The sequence below is a fragment of the Chaetodon auriga genome, chromosome 13 (assembly GCF_051107435.1).
Source record: "Chaetodon auriga isolate fChaAug3 chromosome 13, fChaAug3.hap1, whole genome shotgun sequence".
Lineage (NCBI taxonomy): Eukaryota > Metazoa > Chordata > Actinopteri > Chaetodontiformes > Chaetodontidae > Chaetodon > Chaetodon auriga.
In genome coordinates, this window is record NC_135086.1 from 18,793,125 (window position 1) to 18,809,744 (window position 16,620).

Below are 16,620 nucleotides of genomic sequence, written 5' to 3' on the forward strand. Positions count from 1 at the left end.
TCTTCTGCATACATAGGAACCTCTGAAATGTGAGTTTCTGCCTTTGTTACACTTTAAGTGCTGGAGAAGTGATACAACATGACACATGCGCAGCAAGGAGTAAACAGAGTGCAGATTTTCCAAACCAAGCATTTGGCCCACAGGTGTCAGCTTCACTCTGAGACAACCCAAACTATTTGCGTTCAGTCTTAAACATGACAAGCAACTTGTCTTTCCTTTCACCCTGCTATACACACACACACACACACACACTTGTATAAGCGCCTCCCTCAGAGTGGGGCTGTTTAATGTTGTTTTGGTGGACTGTGTCATTTCATATCAGTGGTGGATGGCAGCATCTCAGGGTAAATATCTCCTTTAAAGTGGGATGCAGTGTTTATGTGAATGGATTACTGGCGCTCATTGTGTGCTGGCCTATCCAGAGACATTTCTGCATGAGGCGTGAGCCTGTCTGAACACCAACGGAGTTACACACACACAGACATGCTGTCAGGCTGACAATTAAGTCTATATACACAGAGACCGATGGAAGTTAGGAGTTTTGTGAAGCTGAGAATCTCTCTAAACCAGGTACTCAGAGTGGGGAGTGGGGATGTCACTGAAAGCAGCTTCATGGTGAGTGTGCTGTGAGGAACTTTCCATTCTAGGGTAAAGTGCTGTGCCTTCTATGTGCTGAAGTCCAATCACATCATATAGGATAGATGGCAGAGATGAGAACGCTTCCCCTGTTGATGAATTTTCAGAATTCATGTGATTGGACAACTCTATAGACTCAGATTGTTAAGTTTTCGCTTGGCAAAATGACTGGACTCAATATGCAGACCAGCAGGCAGAATGAGAGTAAAAAAGGGAAAAGTTTAGTAACAGATTCTTCAACTAAAGACGAACTCTTGGTGTGGCCAACAGGAAAAAAAGCTGGGAGTAGAGGCAGAGTGGGTAACTGGCTGGCAGGCACTGTAACAAAGAAAAAAAAAACACATGGGAAAGTCCAAAAGCTGAGAAGGGCAAAACAAAATCCAGCACAGGCACTGTCCAGGGGAACGAGGCTTGGTCCAACTATCACAGATTGTCAAAAAGGTACTCACACAGAGAACCGCTTGGCACAAGAGGAATCAGGACAAACTGGCAACCAGTGAAGAAACCAGGCTTACATACTGCTGGTCTGATGAGCCTGATGTGCAGCAGGTGCACAGGTGATTAGGCAGCAGACAGCAGAGAGTGGAGGAGACCACGCCCAGCCTTAGACAGACAAAGGAACAGGCAGACAGACCAATAACATGCAGACCCTAACACGTGACTGGTCATGTGAGGGTTAAATATACTGTGCATTGATACTACAGACAAATACTCAATAAATCAGGGTTTAACTTCATTGAACAACAGAGTCTGGTTCACATGACGTTTTAATATCTGTACTGATACTGTATTTTCAAGTGCCAGGTCTGATATACAGTAATCAGGGCTTTCGAATTATCGGAATTTCACAGACATAATTATGACTTGGATGTTGACGTGGATGATATTTAAAAGTCTGAAACTGGTTATTATGTGAACCATCATGACTGTTTAGCCAGATCACTGCCTGATGGGGATCAAAGCTCTGCTCCAATGTCTCCAAGACCTGACTGTTCTCAGCAGGTACAACAGAGCTGTTAGTGTGCCTCATTAAGACAAGTGAGTCACCATGTCAATTATCAGGACCCTGGAACCAGGACATCTAAATAAAAGGCAGCCATTATTCATGATACGAATTCCATATCATCCTGTACTTTTCCTGCTATTACATGGAAAAATGTGCTTGTGAAAAGTCGCCACTGATAAACACTGACCACTGGCACAGATGAGTAAACATGAACTGCTGGATACCTGGCTTATGTAGGCCTGATGGGCCATCTGTGTCCTAATTCAGGAGCTGGTACTCAAAGGATCCCGCACCCAGGGAGAGCCAGCCCATCCTCCCCAAATGAGACGGTCCCGTCTCCCAGACCACCAAAGTAATGTTATGTGTGGGCACTCCTCTTTAACTGTTTTCAACATCAATTTCCAGGTTTAGTGCCAGTTAGAAACGACAAGTCAAATTCCATGATACCCAAGTTTTATACACATCAACATATAACAGAGAACCAGCAAATATTTGGTAAATATTCAATATTTCCATACAGATGAAGAAGACATATAATCTTCATTTCCCTGTAAGGCCCTGAGATTTACAGCACATCCAGACTGCAAACTAAACTAAACAGTGGAGTTTATGCATGGTTTCCATTATTGACATTAATTAACTGCGATGCCTTTTACAATAATGCACTTCCAGTTAAATATTTACCAGTGGTCAATGACCAGTCAGTGACGAGTCAGTGCACATTAGACCGCAGCACACTCCGGGTAATCAAACCCTGTGTCAGACAGCAGGAGGCTGCATTTCTCAGAACATTTCAAATCATCAGCTTGTTATAACATATTTGGTCTTGACATGTGAAACTCTGAGGATAGAGGTCCTGAACTTGGACACACACTACAAAAATCTGCTTCTAATCAAGTACTTTGGAATCCAGAAAGCTTTATTTTGTTAAAAGAAGTGCAAAAAATCTGCCAGCGCATGCAGACACACTAAATTCTTGGAACAAGTTTCTCTCTACTGGAAACTGGAAAACAAATTTGCCTTGTTTACAAAAAATAAGGACATTAGGGCTCACATATAAACAAATCCAGTAAGTGCAGCAACAGTGTGCGCGTTCAAGCAGCCCTTTGCTTGGTTAAGTACTAGATTCACGTCCACTTCAAAGTCCGCCTCTAAACGTTGTAGTGCAATGCATGTGCTGTGAAAGGCAGGTGCAGGCTAATTGAATGAGGGCTAGGTTACTGTTCCTCCAAAGCAATTAACCGCTCTCGCAGGCTGGCTGATTGAGGCAGCCATGCGTGGCCTGCCATAGCTGCCAGTCCACTCCAGCTGAGACAAAAGCTAGCTAACTTTCATTTATAACCTCCCATCAACACCGCACGCACACACATCCTTGACACACTGACCCTCACTTCTACTGCTGACTGATTAAAAACAGCAAAAAAAAAAAAAAAAAAAAGAGGCTTCAGGAAGAGATTGAGAGACAGTGAGCAAAGAAAGGCAATATTGATGTATTATCTATAGCTGTAGATCATAATAATCTATTGCAAACTAAAACGCCATTATAAAAGTCAGGGGTTTAAAGGAACAGCTCAACATTTTAAGAAATACACTTCTTTGTTGTCTTATATACAGTATCTGTATGCTATAGAGGAAGCTACAGAACAGCAAACAGCTTAATGGCTTAAGCTTATTATAAAGGCTGGAAGCAGGGGAATAATATGTTCCTAAGGTCCTGTGGTCCCCAAATTTATATGGCACATGATTGAAATATGTTCCCAGGGTCCTATATGGTCCCAGGGTTCAGGTTTTGACCTGAACACAACAGGAGGATTAGTGTGTGTTAACAGAATGTTTCGCTGGGAACATGGATGTGATAGATGGGCAGGGGGAAACAGCTAGCCAGGTGCTGGTAGCAAAGTTTTTAGACCCTCTGGACAGATCCAGGCTACGTGTTAACCCCTGGTTCCAGCCTTGCTAAGCTATGCTAACTGGCATCCATTTTTAGCATACAGATATAAATAAAGTCTTTCCAAAAATGTAAAAAAAAAAAAACATAAATGCATAAGTTCATCAGTATAAAGCTGATTATAAGGAATTCATATCGCTTTAAGATTTGGTGAGAAATACTCATGGAAATACTGCGTCTGAGGCAGCAGGACCAGATGCTGATGTGCTGTTGCTGAATATACATGTATCTGTTTGAGTCTTGGGCTGAATGTGCGACTTTAAGAGGCGTTAAATCTCAGCTGAAAATGTAAATTGAATCGAACAGCTGATTGATTGAATCAATACAGCCCTCCATCAAACAATTTCCAACGGCACAGTGCGGATTTACAATGATGAAAATGATGGAAAAACGCTCTGCTCATTACCACCTCTTCAACCTGGCGCCTGTAACCAGATGTGAACATAAAGGAATCAATCAATGATGCAACTGCCTCTACATGATATGATTTGTATTGAAGTAAGCACATTGTGAGTGATCCAAGGGTTCTGTTGGAAATCAAGGAGGCCATAAGTGAATTAGCGTGTGTGTGTGTGTGTGTGCACGCGCGTGTGTGCGTAGGTGTGCTTGTTAAACCCACAGTCATGCTGTCGGCTATTAAGACATGCAGCACCCAACTGCCTCTTTCTACCAATTAAACATGCCTGGTTTCTTGTGTGTGTGTGTGTGTGTGTGTGTGTGTGTGTTTTTGCCTGCCATTGCCTTTCTTTGTTTTTCATCTCTCTCTGAAGCACTGGAGATTTATTAAGGACAGGACAAGACCAATGATGACAGTTCCTTTCATGTCCCCAGGGGAAATACAATAAGCCTGCTGCGTCTCTCTCGTCTTCCTGTGGTTCTGTCTCCTTGTACTGCCAATTACTGTCAATGTCTGCGCCATCAACTTTCTGTGCTTATATGCTTTATTGCTTTCTTTTTTTGCTCTCCGGTAGCACTTCTCTTGACCTTTCACTCCATCTTTGAATGCTTTGTTTCATTTTTTTCCCCCTCCTATTTGTACTATTGTCTCATGGCCGTGCTCCATATTCTGTCTCCTTTAAACGAAGGCCCTTCTGCCCTCCGCCGCCAGGTCACGGTTACTGTTCATGCGGACGCTGCATCTGCGAGGAGGGCTGGTTTGGGAAGCTGTGCCAGTTCCCCAGATCTTGTGACATGAGCGACGCCCAGAGCAAGGAGCTTTGTGAGACTTCGGACGGAGTCATGTGCAGTGGAAAAGGTGAACAAGCTGTTTTTCAATACCACTCAAGTCCTGCATTAGAAATATTACTGAAGTAAAAGTATGGAAGTATAATTAGCAAAATGTATTTAAAGTGTCAAAAGTACTCAAAATTGCTCCCTATGACTGTTATAATATTATATATCATATAATCTGATTATTAACTGTCATTTGGATATATCCGTGGATGCATTTATCAAAGCTTTAGCCCTTTAAAGCCCCCAACCTTTTCATAAATTTGAAATAACTTGTAAAACTACATGTAACTTTAATTGACCGTGAGCTCGTCTGAGACTCGTCTTCATGTTCAGTTTAAATTTTTAAAAATCCAGATGGTGCAAGTGCATGGAAATCCAGCTGAGATTGTTTTGTCAACTGCTGTTTCCATGGTGAAGAGTGAACTGTCAAGCTCAACCAAAGGCGTGTTTCAGTTATCATAAGAAATAATTTGTGCTATTTGTCTCGGCACTAATCTCATACTCACAAACTCGTGAAACAGCTCAATCAAAACCCTTACGTCTACAGCGAGATTAGGCCTTATCTTACTCTGTCTCTGATATGCAGTCATACTTTCCACAATCGAATATTGTAGCACAAAGTAATTAAACTGATAGCAATGCTTCACAAGATTAACATCAAATTTCCACTCTGAACCCACAATTATGTTGCTCTGTCACAGGTTAATACCTTGTTCTTTCATGATTTAAGTCATAATCTGGACCAGATTTACTTTTAGCCTTTACTTTATGTTGTAATCTTCTAGGCAGACACAATTTAACAAGACAGAAACATGTCGTACAACAACCCCTTCATACCAGATTGTCAGCTGCAGTATAATCCAAAATCTGTTCTGTCTCACTGTTCTGCTTTTCTGTCTTTCATGTCATTTTATTGCATATCCTTCGGTTCAGGACTGTTGATGTAAAGGGAAACCAATCTGAAGGCTTTACCCCTGAGGCATTTTCACTCTTTTCTGCCATTTTATAGACCCATAATGAATGAAAATAAAATTGTCAGGTTGCTATAAAGAAAAAAAAAATCATTAGCTGTATCCCTGTGCAGCTGCCTATCAGCTGTATCCTACACGTTTCTAATGTTCTGCTCATTGTCACTTCGTTGTATGTATCATTAGCTGACAAATGACACCGCACAACAGGATTCCTTGCCTGTGTCGCGTTGAATCCACAGAAAGAGATCAACTGCAGCGGGTCCAGCCCCGCAGAGCCGAGCAGGGTGTGAAAATGAAGGCGAGCGTGTTCATTCTCCACGCTTCACTACATTCAGACACCAGAACTATCTTCCCTCAGCTCCTCCTCTTGTCTCACCTCTCTCTTATTTGCTTCAGTTTCTCCACTGCTACCCATCCTGCCTCCACCCCTCGCAGTGGGTTTCTGTAACCCGGTGTATGTTGATAGAAATTGGGGAGATTGAAAACATGGCTGCTGGACCTCTGGGTCTGGGCTTTGGGGAAGAAAATGAAGCAGACAGCTGTGGATTTGTTTCCCTCTACAAATCCTCAATACCTTATTATCCTGCTGGTGCCCTTCAGAGAGACAGGAATAGGCACTGGTGAGGAAGAGAGGAAGTTTTAAGTGTGGGTGGATTGGTTTCCTGGTGGCAAAAGTATATTAGTAGCTGTTTCCCCAGGGAACATCTCATAGCCACTCTGCCCAACCCTATTAATCTTTTGTGTAAAATAAAGAATTTACAGGAAATAATACCAACAGCAAAAAAGAAAGAAAGAAAAAACACAAGGGGATGCTGTCAAAATGTTACTCAGCCTGCATGAGGAAAATGTGATGTTAATTAACAGTTGTGTGTGTGTGTGTGTGTGTGTGTGTGTGTGTTTTGCAGGTTCCTGTCACTGTGGCAAATGTATCTGCTCACCCAAAGACTGGTGGGTGTCTGGAGAGTACTGCGAGTGTGACGACCGAGAGTGTGACAAACATGACGGCCTCATCTGCACAGGTGGAGTACACACACACACACACACACACACACACACACACACACACACAGGGAGAGAGAGAGAGAGAGAGAGAGAGAGAGAGAGAGAGAAATGTTTAAATCACTTTTTTGGGGACTTTAAATAGACTTACAGACAGACTAACCATAACCAAAACCACCACTTGCTTAACCCTTAACCAAACCCTAACCTAAACCTAAACCTAAACCTAACATTAACCCCGGTCTTCACCCTGAATGATTTAGATTATGGCGACTTTGCCCCATAAGGAATGCGAGCCCCCACAATAAGACTGTGTAAACAGATTTATATCTGCACAACATGAGTAATACACACACACACACACACACACACAGACACACACACACACACACACACACACACACACACACACACACACACACACACACAAAGTGTAGTAACTACAGCTGTCAAAGGTAATAGTATTAGTGACTTTCCACTAATGGAAATGACTTATTCCAAACCTTGAAGTTTCTAATAAAACAACCTTAACAAGAAACTGCAATCAAAATCCCTGATCAGACAGAATAAATATTAAAGACTTCAAAAAGATTTTTTACTGAAGATGTCTTTTAACCAAGAGATTGTTTACCTGACAACGTACACATTATGTAAAGTAGGAGATCTCTTTAAACTGTCCCACTGAGTATTTCAGCTGAATTCACTTGTTCATAGCAGTAGTAGTTTACAGCAGGTTGAACTGAGGCACACATCAATGGTGGTTTCCCACCAGCTCTCTAAGAAGATGAGGAACAACTTCCTCTGAGCCAGAACTGGAAGAAACCTTGTGAAGGGCAATTCTAAGAGAGATCTTCACATTCACTGACACAGATTAGTCACCAATCAGCCAATCAGTGTGCTGATATTGAGTAAGTTCATTCATTTCCAGGCATCCTTTTAGCTAAAGATCCCCTCCCTTAGATTACTGGCCTTTCTTCCTTTGCTTTAACCTTCACTCCCAGCATCAGGGTTCATCATTTTCCATATGCTGTAATGTTTCACCCTGTGTTCATTTTTGACATGACAAGAAAATATCAAGGAACAGTCTGAAGCAAGGGGGCAGCAGCAGACCAACAAGAGTGTTAATGAGTTACTTCAAGGGATAAGATGGATAACACTGTCTCAAACATTTCTCTTTATTTCGAAAAAAACACTTGATGATTATTCCTTAAATTTCACTTCGAAGTCCCTGACACTGTGAGCATCTATCAGCTGAGTGTTGATGCTAAGGAATACGTGCAATGTGAATATGAATCAGGCTGCACACTTTGGGAACTCGTAGACTTTCGCAGAGGTTGTGGATTTCACCTAACTTTGCTATACGTCATAGCAGTATGGGCACGCACACACACACAAACACGTATACACACAAACACACATTAGAAGTCTTTATGGGTCCAAAATCCAGACCTGACATGCATAAATTAATTTTCAAGAACCAGAGCCCCAGCACAGTCAGGCCTGATTCAAATAGAGCGGACAATAATTAGGTCCAATCCAAAATGCAATTGACCTGGACTGACCCTGAAAACAACAACATGAGAATAATGCCTGAATGACAAATGTAAAGTCATAGAAACTCATTCAAATAGAATTTGCTGATATGCTTTAATGACAAATGTAGAGAAATAAAACATTCTGTAACAAAGTGGGCAGTAGATAGAGAAGGTAAAAGTACACACACACCACTGTATCTGTAGATTTTGTACCTAGAATAGGAAAACAAATTGAGAGGAGACACACACACACACACACACACACACACACACACACACACACACACACACACAAACATTTTTCTCTCTATAGCCATTTATCCACAGGAGCCGTCTTCTCCCCACTGATAATGGAAATCTCAGTACATGTTTACAGGATTATTTTTGCCCTGGGGCCTGTCAAAATCTGGACAGCTGTTCAGAAGTGTTTCTCATCATGACTCCATGACTCCAAATGTCAGCCTTAATGTCATTCAAATGAGCATCAGTGGTTCCAGATGCAGACACACGTTGCTTAAAAACTGTGGAAAACTGGGAGGAAATGAAGAAAATGTATTGAAATGTGCCTGATTACCATATTACAGACTGGAGCTGATTCATTTCATTTCATGGACCCCTCAAAGCTGGAGATTGTCATTACACATACAACATGATGAGTGATGTGGAAAAATTAGTGTATCAGGAATGCTTGCTGGTTAATTTCATGCACTGAATATGATAATTTCAGCCACCGTTTCAGAAAAGACACAAAGAAGGTCTGTTTGTCTGCCTGCAACACAGGTACAAGTGTAAAAGCAAATAAATTGGAACAGTTTGTCACCGTGGAACACATTTAATCGTGTTTATCAGGGGCGTCTTCATCAAATTTTAGAAATCGCTTTTCCATCAGAACTATTACAATCACCTGAAAGGTTTTAGTATCAGCAAAACAGGAACAAAATAATCTTTTGGCTTGAGTGAATTCCCATTTAAACCAAACACTGTTTGCTCCAAATGTTGAAGTTTATACTCAGGAGAGCATGAAACGCAGAGCCTGGTGGTCCCACTCCTTATTTTTCTTAATGTCGGTAAAGTCCCATGAAAGCACCAGAGCTAATAATGAACTGACAAATGAAGTAAAAAAAAAAAAAAAGTAAAAGTAGCAGTAAAAGCAGCATTACCAACATTTTAGTCCTGCATTCAAAATATAATACAGTGAAGTAGATTTATCAGCAAAAGGTAGAGTAAGTTAAGTTGAAGTACTGGCCTCTCTCAGTCAGTCTTAGATTACTATACATTACAGAATTAGATGATTACTAATGATGGATTTCTCTCTGAGCAGCCTTTTCATGATGTAGCCTTTGGAATTCTACTTCCAGTATGACAGTTGAGTAAATGTACTTAGTTACATTCCAAAACTGGCTGTATAGGTGCACCAAATGGTTATTAACCCGTGGATGAAAATAGTTCCCATCACATGCATGATTTACTTCTGTTTTTGTAGCATGTGCTCAACATTTGCCAGCTGGTTTAGGAAATTATTTCAAATAAAAATATGAACTATATTTAAAAGATGTCTGCAGTGGAAGTGAACGATCTTGTGGCTGAGTTCAGAGGAGGAAGCAGGAAAGTTTTGAGAGACAGATTAAAGCATTGTTGGTTTTGGTCTTTTCAGGGGATTTATTGACAATAAGAAGAGTAAGGCCAGCCTCATCCTTTAATCAGAGGAAGGTCTGTCTAGTCTTCAACCTGGATTCAGCAGATCAACAAGCAGCTCAGCCATTTCTGTGAGAAACCACGAGCTGACTCCTCAAGCTCAGTCCCTTTATGAGACACCTTCCCTTCCCTTTCCATCACAACTCCTTTGTTCTCCTCATCTCCTTACCCGTCTCTGCCGCCTCCTGGTTTTTCACCTTACTCTCATTGTTCTATCACCCTCAGGCTCCTTGCTCCTCTCCCATAGTGATATTGTGCAGTAGATATGGATTTTCAGCTGTGTGACAGGAGGCCAGCAGGAGGAGTCCTACTAACCTCGCCACCCTCTGTCTGACAGCTCGGGGAGCTTGTGACGAGCTCGGAGTGACTGGATTGTAACACGGCGGGGTAACACACTCTGGGTGTCTTCATATTTAAACGAAAAAAGTCTTCGTGCCTAAATAAAAAAAAGCAGGTTGTTTGTCAGTGCGTCTGAAAACAGCTAATATTTTTTCTGAACTGAGGCCACTTACCTGTCAGTTACTGAGTTAAGGTTAAGGAGAAGTTGCTTGTTAGGGAAAAGTTGGTGTTGAAGTCCGTTGTGGTACCCCCCCCCCCCCCCCCCCCCCCCCCCCCCCCCCCGTCCTTTCACAGCAACAATTCTTCCTACTGAACATCAAATAAACAAAGTTTGTTGTAACTTTGTGGAGAGGACGCTCTGACTTCACTGTGTCACCGCTGCAGTTTAATAAGAGAAAGACTTGTCAGATTTTGGAAAATCTGAGCTTTGAACAAATGTGAATATTTAAAGCATGAAGGCTTTTCGCTCTTAATCAAACCAGAGTTTTCTCCTCTGCTGTGTGGGCATAAGCAGTGGAAAACGGCGTCCAGAGCAGCGTAGTCAGCCCCCGTCCCCATCCCCCGCCTGAGCTGCACCCTGAGAAGCAGGGTGTGAAAAGAGGAACCTTGTTAAAGGTCAGCCGTGATAGCACAGCTCTTAATTCACAGCTTTTCTTCTCACATCTTCTCACAGGGAATGGGTTGTGCAATTGCGGCAACTGTGAGTGCTGGGACGGCTGGACAGGGAACGCTTGCGAAATCTGGGTGGGAGCGGAGTACTGAGGAGGAGAGGACACTGGTGTTAGAGACAGGAGGCCTGGCTGCCCCGAGCGACGAGAGCGCCACCAGTGGTCACCACCAGGCTGGTAAAACACGGCCGACTGGGAAACCACGGGAGGAAGACGAAACTAAAGGATGTAATTCTGCATATCATTCACAGCATTTGTTCTTTTATTGTACTGGTTACAAATGAATCTTATAAAACTGGGTGTTGTAGGTGTAAAAGAAACATGAACATATTACCATGTAAACACTTGTTTTGCAGAACAGTGTTATGTGTATTTTTATTTTCTAATGTAGGAACGCTTAAATATTCCAGATGGCTATGATAAATCCACATTTTGGAAAGACTTCTTCGGCTGACATTTTTGGAATTTGTGGGATTATGCAGGTCTGTTTTTATCTGGTACAAAGTGGCGTGTTGTTCCCAGATCGGACTGACAGTTCACTTGAAAGCTTGAGGCAGTTACTGTTTGAGGTTTTTATTTCTTTTTAATAATAAAACATTAAATGTGCCGCATGACACAACATTTTGCATGGAAAACAATGCGAAGACCTTAATCATACATGGTTACAAATTTGTTATAACATGACATAACTCCAATGGGCATACTTGCAATGGTATATATATATTTTTTTGAAAATAAATCATTTTAATAGTGCCTATTCTTCTCCACCGGGAAATCAAACCAAACAACCTGCCGCGAAACCCACACTGTACTGGAGGTACGTGATGGACATTTCTCACTCAACTCATACTAGTGATAATTGATTCTACGTGGAGGAAACAAAGAGAGGGCATACATAGTTCAGTTGTGGCATGCTGGATGTCCATGTCACTTCAAAAGGTGGCATCAGGGGATGAGAGCTGCATTGACACAAGAGCTCAGTCACCACTTGAAAAGAGGACCGATAAGAAGTCACAAAGAAAATTTAATGTAAATTCTACTTTGGCCTTTTTCATGCTTAAACTAGCCAACCCATCTGTTTTCTTTGTCCCATCAAAAATGACAGGTGCAATAATATACTGCACACTATATTGCATTAAGTATGTTACTGACATTACAGTACACCTTTATATAAATATTTTATTCAATATGTTGTATATGTGTATACAACAAACACAAACTGTATAGTGTAGACAAACTCGTTGCATATATGTATGTAAAATTAGCGGTACATACCAACAGTTCTTGATAGACATAGCCTACTACATGCAGTTCATCAATGCCATCCTCTCCCCATGCAACAGATGGGACAACATACAAAATAATAGGTTGAGAACAGAAGCAACAAAGGAACTTAGTTTGCAAGAATATTCCTGTAACACGTCTGAATTGAGGGGGAAGAAAGCAAAAGTGATCGGGATCAGGAGACGACATCACACGCAACCCGTATACGAGAGGAAATGAGGACAAAAGTGGGACAAAAACCAAGAAGTGGCTACGGAGATCCAAACAGATGTACATTTACACACCGGTCATTTACAAAAATAAAGTCAGCCTTGGAGGAGCCAGTTAACTGGACTGCAGGGCTGGAGCAGCAGCCAGCCCAGCATGTAGAGTTTGTAAGAGTGGAGGATGATTGGCTGTAATGAGGACGCGACATTGGCCCCAAATACAACTACAGTGGTGTCCAGCTCCTGTATGCGTGTGTGTATAGTACGCCATTTTTGTTACAGCATTAACAGCTTTGTACAGACAAATATTGACTTCTAACTAATGTGCTTTGATGTGCTGTAATAAGAAATGGTCACGGGTAATCCCAATGAGCTAAAAATTATATTTACCAAATCAACTTCTTAATATAGTTGCAGTTTCAGCAGCACACAGCAGCGACAGTCTACTTAATATTCTAAATCTTATCCGACAAAACTATTAGGAAAAAATCATTAAAGCAAGACAAACGTTATAAAGTGTTTGATCAGGTAGAGCTTTGATAAACTGCTAACAGTCATGATGAGAATGCGAAAAACGGAAAGTGCAGTGGGTTACCTTTAGATCAGCTGTGAGTGTGCTGTAGCCTACAACAACATGCCCATTCAACTCCCGCACTGAACTTCAGTGCTCTTCAGCTTACACGGAGTGAAGAACGATACCCATACCTTGTTCCTTATAGAAAATACATGCAGGTGATTAATTCAAGGTATACGTACTTCTCCAAAAAATGACATCAGTCGAGACCTTTGGGGGTCTGAGCGGAGTTGACTCTCTTCCAACAGAACAAACGCTATCACAGTGAAAGCTTCGATGGATCAGAATCAGAGAGAGAGAGGGAATCAGGGTTGGTTTTCTTTTTGAAAGAATCAGTTCTTCTTGGGATGAAAAAAGACTTTGGTCATTTCAGAATGAATACATCTGAGTGTGGTTTTTCGATGGATAATGCTACGTGTCCTCTACATGGATGTATCGGGTGGGTGAGGCACCTTTGGCCCAGTGGGGACTGGGAACCTGTTTTTGCATGCCGGGAATCAAGGTCCAAACAGGCACGTGATAGGCCAAGATGATCAGTACTGGACTCTGCATGCTGAGCTAGGAGACAAATCCTCTCATAATAATAATAATCATAATAATCATAATAATAATATCTAGTCATTGAAAAAGTTTTCAGTAGTCATTTTCCCTAAGATTTATACAGTGAAAATGTTACAATACAAGCCATCTCTTGTATAACTGCTGCAAGAAGAGAGAACACAATATTAACCTTGCCCATGCTTTAGTTTGCTGAACCAAATAGGGATGCAGCCAGTATAAATGTCGCCTACTGGTTTTCAGCCATGTTGTTTTCTGGCTTTAAGTAGACGCTGCCTTAAGATGGCTGCCAGTGCTGCAGTTATAGACCATCTGGGTCAAAGCCACAAGCCTTGCCACGTAGTCCAAAGAAGTCAGTGAGTGAGGGACAGAGGCCTACAAGGCCTAGAGATATTCCTAGAGCCCACGCTCTGAAATAAGATTAAAGAAAAATAGACTTCAGGTTTTCTATTTACCAGAGAAGGCGGACTGAACCGCTGGTGGGACTTAGATAGTGATATGTATACATCATTCCTTTCAGCACTCTCCCACCCACACACACATCTGTTTAGAAATGTGTGTGCGTGCGTATGTGTGTGTGTTTATGTGTGTAGGGAGCTCCTCGCATTGATTGCAGTGGCGGTAATTAGCACTTCATCAACTATGATTGCAGGAGCTATCTGCCAGTCTCCAGTGTGTTTTTATCAGCTGTAAAAAGCAACATCTCTGATTTTTTTTCCCCCACAAACTGTGTGTGTATGTGTGCATGTTGTAGGCAAGAAGAAAATTTGGATAGTTTTTTATATATATATATCTATATGTTTGTTTTTTATGCCACATCTGTGTGAATGTGTTTCTTAGAAAATCACACAACTCCCTTGCAAAATGTTTTTATCTTTTCTAGGTTACTTGACAAAGAGAAAAGTGTGTGACTAGAGATAGAAAGAGAGGGAGAGGGGAACATACTCGTAAAAAATAGAGGACGACAGTCCAAATATTTACTCTATCTATACAGTCTCTATCCCAGAACATAGCTGGTGAACTGTGGTATAGAAAATAGATCTGAAGGTACACAGACTCTGCTGCAACAGGGCATCATAGAGAGGGGGAGGGTTTCTTGAATGAACCGTCAGCAAGCAAAGTACCACGAGTGTGGCTGTGAAACACGCGTTATTCACATGAATTCTCACAGTTTCAGAGGAATCTGAAGGCATTCCATGATAAGAGGTCCTCTTCCTTCCTGTGCTGGAGAAACTCAGTCGCCTCAGAATCCACCCGTCCATGTGGACACAGCTGGAGAAAGGGAGGACCGAGGCAGAGGGAGAGGAAGGAGGAGCAAGAGAAGAAAGGAAGGGAGGGAGGTTTGCCTGGATCTGATCCACAGAGGGTCTGGAGTCTAGTCGGGGAAAAGCCCTGCCTCCGTCACTTTGCCTCCCCCCTCCACACACACACACACACACACTGGCCACTCGTCAGGTGTGTGGCTATGTGGTGGGCTTGTCGGGCTTGCTGACAGGTTTACCTCCGTTCATCACCGCCGGCTCACTTGTGCTTTTACTAGGAGGTACAGCCGCCTTGGGCACCGTCTCTCCAACATCATGCAACGATGGCTCTCTGTACATGGCGACTGGGGGAGCAAACGATCAGGACAGAAAGCAGAGAGACAAGAGAAAAAGCTGTTAGCAGCAACAAAAAAACCCTCTAAACCCACAATAAAGACATTCTGCAATTTACAGATGGAACAAAAAAAGCTGGTACATTCTTTGCCTATGAGCGTCACGCTGCCATCCTGACTCGCTTCTGTCTCCTTCAAGGCTAATTCTGAGTCTAAGCACATACTTTTCAACAAAAAGCCATAAAGTGTCTCATTATCCTCCACTTTACGCCCACTAGACTACAGCTGTATTGCTGTCTTGACAGGACACTTCAACTTGATTCCATGTTTAAACGACGGGAAGCAATCAGGCTGGTGGCTGACGAGAGTGATGGTGGCATCTGCCGGACTATCAACATTTCATGCTGCGCTTACAGAGCGGTGCTGCTTCCTACACTGTATGCTTACAGCAGCAAAATACTGAATCAGCACATGAATACAAAAATACGCCCAACAGATATTTCACATAGTTGCACCATTGCTAAGGACAGGAGCGTGTTTTATAGTGTGGGACATCTGCCTCATTGTTTTCAGTTTCTGATCCAAATACATTTAAATGCATTCATGCCTCCACCTAAACATTATGTTTCCTACTGCAAAAAAGCCATCCTTTACAGTAACAAGGTCTCTTGCAATGTTGACAGCTGAAAAACAAAAACTGCTTCGGGGGCTAAAAAGTGTAGAGAAAATGGGGGAAATGCTAATTATGCCCCTTGAGTCCCTCTAAATAAGTAAAAGCAAAACAGATAGCTGTTAAACAGTTTTTCTACAGTTTATTTTATCTGACTTTCACCTTTATTTTAAAGGTCAGCTCACCCATAACATTGAATTACTAAAAAATACAAGAGGAACCTGCCCAAGCAGATTCAGCTTCAGTTTTGTTTGCCTAAAATATGAGAAATCCATCTCTGAGAGTCCTGCTGTCACTCCAATACAATGACTTTCAGAGGTGGGTATCTAAAACGTCTGCACATGTGAAACTAAGAAAAACTGTTATTTTGTGATTTGGGTAAACTGGCCGTTTCAAGCATTAAACTGGGGACAAATGTCAACAAATCTCTAATGTGTCAGTTCATTCCGACCTCCGCAGCATGTCTGTGGCTCTCAGCCATCATGGCCGCTGGTTCCTACCAATGTGCACTTTGATTTTTAAAAGGAGTCAGTCTTTTCCAAAAAGTTGGGCAATGAAGCTTTCAGGAAATGACTAAAGCAGGATTAGTAGTGCATTTATCAGGGACTATTTTCACCTGTGGATGGATACACATTTGGTTCTCTAATGAGTATCTATGGATGGTGTGTGTGAGGTTCACAAACTATAGTGCCCATGTAGTAATG

The 16,620-nt window shown here is 42.0% G+C and overlaps 2 protein-coding genes across 4 annotated transcripts in view; one reads left to right on the forward strand and one right to left on the reverse strand.

The window, feature by feature from the left end:
• The window catches only part of itgbl1 (integrin, beta-like 1), a 43,150-nt gene extending 31,676 nt beyond the window's left edge, over positions 1–11,474 (forward strand). Inside the window, exons 9-11 of the mRNA XM_076746879.1 lie at positions 4,699–4,845; positions 6,700–6,813; positions 11,036–11,474. Coding sequence (XP_076602994.1) covers positions 4,699–4,845; positions 6,700–6,813; positions 11,036–11,124 — 350 coding nt within the window. The 3' untranslated portion in view covers positions 11,125–11,474. The remainder of the gene's footprint in view (positions 1–4,698; positions 4,846–6,699; positions 6,814–11,035) is intronic.
• A 115-nt stretch (positions 11,475–11,589) lies between these two features.
• fgf14 (fibroblast growth factor 14) overlaps positions 11,590–16,620 on the reverse strand; it is a 96,561-nt gene continuing 91,530 nt past the window's right edge. For 2 of the 3 annotated variants that reach the window (XM_076746882.1, XM_076746880.1), the window contains exon 5: positions 11,590–15,258. In XM_076746882.1, coding sequence (XP_076602997.1) covers positions 15,116–15,258 — 143 coding nt within the window. In that variant the 3' untranslated portion in view covers positions 11,590–15,115. The remainder of the gene's footprint in view (positions 15,259–16,620) is intronic. The other variant, XM_076746883.1, reaches the window with a different exon arrangement.